At 55.9% G+C, this 9,495-nt stretch overlaps 1 protein-coding gene across 1 annotated transcript; it reads right to left on the bottom strand.

Moving 5' to 3' along the window:
• Positions 1-50: 50 nt before the first annotated feature.
• CSUI_009522 (uncharacterized protein) lies at positions 51-2,172 on the bottom strand (the record flags this gene model as incomplete). The annotated part of the gene is made up of 3 exons (XM_068069637.1): positions 51-233; positions 855-1,249; positions 1,881-2,172. Coding segments are annotated over 3 exons (870 nt in total), but the record flags the coding sequence as incomplete, so codon positions are not given.
• Between the last annotated feature and the right edge of the window lie 7,323 nt (positions 2,173-9,495).

The following is a 9,495-nucleotide window of genomic DNA, read 5'->3' as shown; positions in this document are numbered from 1 at the left end:
AGCCTTTTCCGCAGAGAGCGTGGCAGGTATGGAGCAACCGCTGTAACTTCTGAAGGCTGGGTTGCCGCCAGCGTCTCTAGTTTGTTCGCAACTTCTGTCCTCTGCTGCTCGGCCTCCTCAATCTGGCTCCTCAGCAGCTCCATCTCTTTAAGCTTTGGAGGCGCGAGCTGTTTGTACCGTAGCCGGTAGATCTCGGCTTTGCTTGCTGGAATCGGTGGAGTACTTCTCTCGTTCTGCAAGAAATATGTGAGCATAAGTTCCAGGGTCTGAACCAATAAGACAGAGTAACGGCCTTCAGAATCGATCGTTGTGTGTGCGCAAGAAGACGAGGTGCTCTCCTCTTTCTTTCGTGCAGAATCTGCCAGTTATCGCAGCATCGAAGTCTGCTCTGGGCAACGCTTGTCTTGCGTGAAAGGTGGTCACACAGGCGATAGAGCACGGAAAGGAGTTCGACACCCACCCTTCACTACCCCCTAGAGCTCTGGACACGACCCTGGTGGTAAAATCTCCTTTACAAAACGACTGACATGAAGCCTCTGCAGGTACGGATGAGAGTGTCTCTCCCGGCTTCACTTGACCTGCAAGTAACGCAGGTAGCAGACCCGAAAAAATCATCCTCGAGGTAGACAAATATCCTACCGTCCTAATGCAAACCCGGTGAACGGTCCGGGCAACGTTCCTCACGAGTGGGGCTGCTATATGGAGTCCCTACTGGACAGCGCAGTGCAACCGCCTGCCACGCCCGGGGTGTGACGCCTCCTGTCCCTTTCTTCGTCCAGCCTCAGTGATCCCCGGTGGTGTGCAAAGTAATTCGGTCGAGGGAAAGCTACCCGGCGCTGCAGAACCCGACTCACCCGCCGTTGAACGCGCGTCTCCTCACGACTGCGCCACACAGCATCCACGTAAGCGTCAACGCTTCCCCAATACCGAGAAGCATCCCGGAGCATTCGTCGCAAGTGATGGATCCGAGCCTCAACCAGCTTCAGCTCATTTACCAACCCCCATGCCGACCCAGCATGCTCGCTTGGTTCCGTCACGCCGCCGCTCTCTTCATTATCGTCATCAAAAACTCCCCGGGGCCCACCGTCCGAACGGGTAGCGTGTGTCGATGGCAACCGGTTCTCCGCCTCTCGCCGCCCGGCTGGAGTTTCGAACTCGGGCAGTGTATCCCCTGCCAGTCCGAGTGCCGACCGACTTCTCGCAGTCGGAGCTACTAAGATGAAGGTACTGTCGTGCTTCCGGAGACTATCTGAGCAGGACAGATCGACACCTTTCTAGGTACACTTACCATGCATGAGTGTCATCACCCGTAAGAGCCATGACCGTTGACAAGACTGTTTCTCTATTCTGCCGTTGAACATCCCGGCACGCCGGAGGCCCGAGCAACAGCAGCGGCAGCACGGTGAGAGGCATGCTGTATCTGTCCTAGCCAGCAGTGATGTAAGACAGAGTGGGAAGGGCTACATGATTCGCCCTTGAGATAATTGCTTGTTGTGGAGCTGAACGACTACTACTGATTGGACTGCGCAGCACGGGACGCGCGTGAGAGAAAATCGGAATGAGCCCAAGAAGCAGGATGATGAGAACGGGCGCGGTCGAGCAGGAAGAGTATACTAGAATTCAAGAGGAAAATGATGTACTCAGGAGTGAGAGCTGCACGACGGCGTTCGCGCCAGCATTTGATCAATCCTACCCCTGAAGGGTCAATCACGGAAAGCGAAACAGCCGCCACCCTGGCACAGTTGACCAGTTTACCCTTTACTGCTGAAATTGCAGTTCTAAGCCACTCCAAGGAGCTGCGGGTACAACTCTCACCTGACCAGCTCGCTGTTGTTGAAAAGTGATGCCAGTGCGCTGGGACCGTCTGCTTCACACCGCACGTAACGTGCCTCTTGCGAACGTCCCTAAGGGGCAGGGACCCCCGGGATGGCCTGCCCTCTGAATGCCCGTAACCGTAGATACTCCCTTCACATCGGGCACCCCGGCTGTGTCACCATCTCTGCGGACGGCGGCACGGCCCCCTGCCAAGACCAGGGCTGATCTCGGGCCTGTCGCCAGTCCGGCCAACGTTCTGCGGACTTTCCGCAGCCGCTGTTGATGAGACGCAAGCGATGCCTCCAACACAGCGAGACTGCTGGCACTGGATTCCGGCAAAACCTGCCCTCTCACATGCCCTTCAGTAGAACCCGCAGAAGCCAGTTCCAGCCGGCGAGAGCGAAGAAAGTCTCCTCAGCGACTCAACTCGCTGCGCCAGTCTCCGCCTCTCTTCCCTCAGTTGAGTGATCTCAGGACTGGGAGCAGCTACGTCAGATGCGGTCGCGGCAAACGAGGTTGGGTCGTCCTCCTCGGGGCCCTCCCCTGGAGCACCGGAATCCCTGGTACCCGGCTGAGCTTCCTCGGCTGACCGGGCCTCAAGTCGAAAATCATCCGCCGATGCCACGCAATCCTGGGACAGCTGAGGCCCTGTAGTAAGCTGCCATGCAATCGCCTTCGCCTGTTGGTCGAGTGACTCAACTTGTCTCTTCAGCTCCGCGATTTCCCGTTGCCTCGGGCCGACGGCCTGTCGGTACTTGAGCTTGTATATTTCAACTTCAGTCTCAGGAACTTCCGTCGCCTGTCCGTCAGCCTGCAACAGGTACCAGACAGAGGACCGCAGTCACATCCAATACCGAGCCGGGACCGGACATGGGACGACTTAGAGCCTCGCGTGTCACGCCGCCGACAGGAACTGCCTGCCGCTACCAGCACACAACGTGCTGTGAGGCGGCACAAGTCACATAGCTTTTCCAGGGCTCCCGGTGATGCTGCTTAGATGGCTTCGAAGAAAGTACCCCAAACACCAATATAGTTCGCCACTCGCCCCCAGATTTCTGGTGGCGTACTGAAACCGTACAGGCTTCGCCAACGGGCAGACTCTCCGAGAAACACTTCCACTTCCTCTGTCTTTCAGTCCGGGACCAGATCCCGGCACGACACTTTGTCGGGACTGCAGAGTCCCTGCTTCTTTCGTCTGTCGAAGCAGATACGCTTTGACATCCTCGGAAACAGAAGACCTGACAACATGGGAATTCCGGATGCGTTGTATCCCCGACATCCTGTCCTCTCGTCGTTGCGCACATCGGAGGGAACCAGCCGTTGTCCTGCAGCCTTCGCAAAGTCTCGGAGGCTTGCGGAGTGTTCCCTTGCGTGATGCACAAGTCACTACTAATGGCACTCGGACTTGCAAGTCGTCGAGGCAAGCTGCCACAGCACGAGTGGTTCAGACTACAGACAACTCACGGCTAGTTTCTTGCGAACTACGCGTCGCCGTCAGTTCTGTGACATATATGCTTCAAAACTGCTCCATCGAGCGGAAGCGTTCTTCAGTCTGGTAGCAAGCTTCCTCCTGCGAGCTCTGTTCATTTGCAAGCCGAGTCGTAGCTGCTCAACTCCTGGAGCTGCCACTTCTGGAGTCGACAACCTGTTGGCCCCGCAATCTGCAGCTGGTGTCAGGCTCGGCGCCTCCCAAGATGATGATTGTGCGCCAGGAGTCTGCAGCGCCCCCTTGGCAGTCGAGACGTCCGCGAGACTTGAAGAAGGGATCTCTGCGGCCTCAGCGCACCAGCCTCGGTGAGATAAAAACGAGCCCGCCTTCCCTTCGTCTTGTCTTCCTGAAGGCGCCTGCGTCTGTGTGACAAGTGGCTCCCGACCATACAAAAGAACGCACACTACCAGCGGCCACCTCCGAGAGAGCTGCCTAGTCATCTCGCCGGACAGAGGACCCAGTGCCTACTGAGGTGCCCGTCATGAAGATGAGACTGAGAGAGCGAGCCCCACAGAACCGATGTCTGACAGGTCCGCGTACCTTCCCCACCAGCGGCAAAACAGAACAACCACACATCGACGTGAAACTGCAGGGTTTAAAACTGTCCTCGGGCTAGGTGGACAAGAACACCGGGGTGCGAGGGGTCCACCGCGTACGTGGGAACACTCGAGGACAGCTACGCTGTGTGCTGACAAAAATCGTCTCCCCCACACCAGGACCACGGAGCCGGGGCCTACGAAACAGGCGAGCAACACTCGGTACAAACCTGCACGCCGGCCCGGCCCGAATGCATTGCATCGCAAGTCGCACAGCTGTACCACTGAATACACCCGGCTGTCCTTGCAGCTCAGCCCGAGGAAACGGGCTGCGCCCTTCTCACGGAATGTGGCTAGTGAGGACTCCAATCTCCTTTGACGTTGGGGGCACTCGGCAGTCCCAGGCGGGGAAAGGAAGCCTCCCAGACTGCCTCACTCCGCTCGCATAGCTGAGAAAGCGACGAGAGAGACGTCGCTGCTCTAGCATGCGACGGTCAGGGCGGAACCTCTCAGCACACTCCCCACTCCCTCATCATGACCGGGGCCTTGAGGGTACTGCTGCGCTTATGCTGACGAGCGATCTCGCGTTAGAGGTGCTCAGGGGAATCCGCTGCGAGTTCCGTTCCACCGGCAGTTTCTGGAATAACCTGGACGAAGTACACAGTATTTATTCTTTCGTGGCGTTTCCTCGAACCAAGCAGCGTTTTGTGTCGATGCCGGTTGTTTTGGAGGGACCAACTCACGGGGCGACGACTGTCTGGCACGCTCGGGAACAAAGCTGTCTTCGCACCTTGTAAATTGCTTCACCATGTGTGGCGTTTCCTCACAGTTAGGACTACCCACAGGGATCTGCGCTGCTGTTGCCTTCAAATCATTCTCGGGATGCTCGGCGTCACAGCACGTTACCTTGTCGTGTGATCCGTGTCTAGAACCTAGAGTGGATGGAACCGTAGAAACAGAGGGTGAACCGCAGTATGCACGGGTGTTCTTAAGAAGTCCGTGATGTACGAACAGGGGGAACGCAAGTCACAGGAATCCCGTCGTCTCGGGAGAGCAGGTAGACAAAACTCTCCTCTGTACTACTGTGTGATAAACGGTGGCGAGAGGGAAGTCCGTCTGAAAGAAAATGGTGCTTCCCGGACAGCTGGCATCCACGCAGGACGTCCGTTTTTTCATGTGCAGCTAAATGTCCAAGCTGCCAGCATCCCGAGGGTCACATGCGCAGAGCTAACGCATCTTCAGAGGCTCCCAAAGGGGATTGCCCTTACATCGAAAATGTTGATGGAAGTGGCGCACAAGAAGCACCACTCGTAACGCTGCCGGAAGGACGTTGCAGACAAGCGAAACCTGTGACGGCAACTCACTGTCCTTGACAACGCGATGTTTTACAAACCTCGCCATCTTAGCGCAGTCCAAGTAATTCATGACGGTTTTTCTTCATCCAGCTAAGACAAATCGGGTGGTACGACTGTTGGGAGAAAAACGCGGTTGCCGAGCGTATGACTTCTAGGAATAATGCCGGCCAGGCGTTGATGGAGACTTTCGCAACACTCTCATATCTCGCTCCTCACAGCCGCTGAGAACCGATCGCACTATACCTTTGGCCCCGGCCAGCAACACTAACACAGTCTTCCTCGAAGTACAGTGTTGGGAGAAAACACTTTACACAAATACCTGTGGCAGCATTAGTATCTTCATACGCTGTGATTGTGGCTCAACAGAAAAAACAAAGTGACTACTCAGGCTTTTGCCATTCTTCTCTGCTTTCCAGTTTCGTCCTCTTTCTGCCGAACGAGACTGCAGGGAACACGCGCCAGTGACGAAATGGGGAGCCGGAATGGACGGCAGTGGACGGAAAAAAGCAAATCACTCTCAGTGCAACTAGAGACAACACCTGTTGTTCATGAAGCAGAAGACGCATCCACGTCTACCCCGGGCAAAGAAGAGGGGCTGTCAGTGTGACGCGTGAAGCACGACGCGAGGTACTTGGTCAGATGTTTCCGAACACCGAGGCTAGTGGACTCGCGGGAAACCGGGAGCGTAGCCCCGTACAGTCAGAAACTGGTTACACAAAAACCGTTGACGGTATACTACTTGCTAACAACAGCCTGCCAGCCAAAAGATCTGTGATGTATTTCGTCGTAGCAAACAATACATTCATATTTGTCCCACACACCAGCGGGACTGAGATCCAAGCAATACCAGGCACAACCAGCCGCCTTACGCACCGCTAATCGCTCTGTAAATTGCGCGGTAGAAATATCACTAGTATCCAGCGTGACTGCCAGTACAACGAAGCGGTTGTGCGCACTGTTTTCGCGGGGGTAACTACCTTGCTATATATTGCCAGGTGTGCCATAAGGGGTTCCCAACAAACACATACTCCAGATACAAAGCCATGGGCGCATTCGCAGAACGTTGACGTAAAAAGTGACGCCAGGGGACCGCTGTTCAAGACTGCTCACGTCGACAGCGGACGTCCGCCAACAATCCTTCACTCCTCTGGCATCCTCGTCGAAAACGTATTCTTCAAAGTGTGTTCAGGCCGTGCGTCCGCGCTCGTCACGTATGGTCGCTGGGCTAGGGGGAGTGGACATTCGTGCCCAAGGAACCTCACCAGGACTCAACCGGAGATGAAGGCAGAAAGAATCGTCCAGCTGCACAATAACAGAGGACAGAACCAACCTGACAAAGAGCAGTCGTACCGTTCTGAGCAGCAGACACCTGGAAAGCCGCGTCCCGCTCAGTGTCTGGTACTTCCGTGTGCGGCTTCAGAAAGGCAGCTATTTAGGACTGATCTCGGACTGTAGTTTCGGTCGGAGCGTCTCCTGCTCTGAAGCTCTTACGATACATGCACGGCACGACCACGGACAGCCGGTGGCTGTGAGAACCCACATGGTAGCGAAGTCTGAAAGCACACCAGTGGTCCTGCTTCGGAGTTCATCCGTAGCTCAGTCAAAAGCGATGATGTTGTTGCAGGGACTTCTCAGTCCGTACAGCGCAGCCTCCCTGATATATTCACATCACATGGCTTGATAGGTCAGTGTTCAACTTTGTGTTGGCCTGTGCGCTTCTTCACACATCTGATACAGCTGGACAGACAGGTAGCTAGCTGTAGATTGATGTACGCAGACACAATAGGTGCGTACCGGCGGAAGGTTGTGGGCATATGTACACGTACGCCTCGCGCAAACGACTCTTGCTTCGTTGGTTACCAGCACAACGACTGCCGTCTCCGGCGTGAGGCGGCAAACGCCGCTACCGCTGTAACAATTTGGGGGCGGTAGAGGGAGGTGCCTGCAAGAGGACATGTCCAAACTGGCGAACAGGGGAAGCAGTACGCGTTTGCTGTAGGGTGGCTCGTAGTGGTCCTGGGCGCTAGGGTTGATATCGGTCTCCAACAGCGAATGACGGCGGAGTGGCATAGCTGAAGTGCTGGCCCGTACTCGTCGAAGCAACTGAGTGTTCGCTGACCAGGAACGAACCTGTCCCCGTCACTCGAGGCCTGCCCCGTGCTTCTGGAGGTTTTGAGAGTGTGCGCGGAGAAAAACTAGGTGGGGCCGCTGCAGGGTCCTCCGCAGATAACCGGTAGCGAGAAGCTGAACGCGCATATCCCGACAGTGTAGACAGCGGCTCAAAAACGAAGCCACCTGTAGAACTTTCTTTATCGCTGTTGCTTCCGCGCTCAACCTCTCTGGGTTCACTGAGGCGCACGCGAGGTAGGACGCCGGCAACTGGTGTAAGAGGGGAGGGGAACATGCTGGCTGCAGTACGTTTGACATCTCGCAGCACTCCCAAACGGGGTCCTGAGCTGGCCCGTGTTTCGGCTCTACGCTGGGCGGTCAGGATTGCACCAGTGCCGGGGACAGCTTCGACGGCGGCCCGGGGCGTCCACCAGCACTGATTTTCTGCTTTCAGCCATCCGCTTGGTACAGTAAGGTCCACGCCGCCCCGTCCATCACCATCGGGTCCGCTGCCGGGGAAAGGCCCGCTTACGCCTGCCGATCCCTCGTGAAGGGAAAACGCCGTGTCACTGGCGCTTGCTACTGCGGACTCTCCACCTTGAGGCCATCGCGGGAGAGACTGGAGTGGTCCCCACGCCGTTGGGCCTGCCACCTCTGTAATGCTAAGTGCGGAACCGGGAAGAAGCGCCGGAGACTTCGCTGCGCCAGCAGGTTCGCCCGTTGTCTTGGAGGACAACGGGGCCGGCAATTGACGTTCTGTCACCACAAGAGCACACACCATCGGCTTTCCTTGTCGGCTGCCATGCTATCAAATGCGTTTACACCACGACTGTGAAACTAATTCCCTTGCCGCCAGCGGTTGACGGAAGAAGCATTCGCTTAGTTACCCGGACCACCAGCGTGTAAACACCGACGAAGCGGCTGAACACATGGTGATTCCCTTCATTCACCACTCTGTTGCAGCACGTTGGAGCAGGTTAGTCACGGCCGTGGTTACTCTGGTCCCTCTTCTACCTGCACTTGCCCTCAGCATTCGCCTCACTCCGCCGTCCAATACCAGAGTAAAGAGGTACGTGCAGCTTCATAACTGCAATTTCCCTTCTGCTTACCTCAATGTGATACAGGCTGCTCAAGTCTGAAGTACCCTTTTGTCAAAATTCCCTGCAAGCCAGAGTGGCAGACCTTAGCTGACTGGGGAAGCGCACTCCCCCGCTGCTCGCAGTCGAAGAGAACATGCCTGCCACTGCAGGCCGCCACTAGCGCTGGACCAATCCGTTACTCCAACTTAGAACTTACCAAGCGGGGGACTACTTAGCTATCAGAGTTTCGGTTCTGTGGTCTAGACAGCTATCGGACTCTCCTGTTGGGATCTACCTAGCTACTAGAGTCCCGGTGCATGGCTTGAATCAGGCACCAAGGAAAAATGCGCCACCACAGCAGAAACTTTCTCTTCAGCTCCAACATGTATAATCCTCTGCAGCCGCGCAGTAGCTTCTTTTAGCTAGCAAGGTGGAAACTTGGTCAAAACGTTCGATCCTTCTTCGGACCGAATTGCCCATCATCACAAGTCACCGCGCTGTGCCGCTAGATGAAAAAATGCCCGAGACCCAAGAAGAAAAGTGTTCGCGCTCGCAGTCTGACTGGCTATGGCGGCGGGTATCCCATGGCAAGTGCTGTAAGCGCAAGGGCGGAAAAGAGGCCGACGTCGTACATACGAAATAATGGACATATGTCGAAATTGCAAGCTTATTACTGTCGATCTTGAGGCTTGCTTGCGGGTACGCAGCGGGTCACAAACAGCTACAGTCTCTCTGGTGTAGCTTGCACAACCTCATCTGAGCCCGTCCGTCCGGTCGCGTGAAATTCAGGGTGCTCAGCTGTGTCCTAGCCTAGGTCTGTTGGAGAAGGGACACCGGAAAAGCGAAACCGGGTCACGCTCAACTGGTGCGAACCTAAAAACGATTGACTTGATGATCCTCCGGCGTTCCACAGACAACCCACAAGCCGTAAAAGCTGACCTGCCTGACAATGTATCGCAGCAGTGTCCGTACCCGGGCTTGGTTTGGATAACGCCCCTGCAGACGAGGTCTTCGCCTGCTCGCGAGCTCGTAACCGTTCGCCATAGCGTCGACGCCGGTGACGCTTCCCCTTCGCAAGAGATAGCGGTTCTTCAAGCTCTATCAACTGAGAT

This window comes from Cystoisospora suis (assembly GCF_002600585.1).
Source record: "Cystoisospora suis strain Wien I chromosome Unknown contig_5717, whole genome shotgun sequence".
Lineage (NCBI taxonomy): Eukaryota > Apicomplexa > Conoidasida > Eucoccidiorida > Sarcocystidae > Cystoisospora > Cystoisospora suis.
This window is presented reverse-complemented; position numbering and strand designations above follow the sequence as displayed.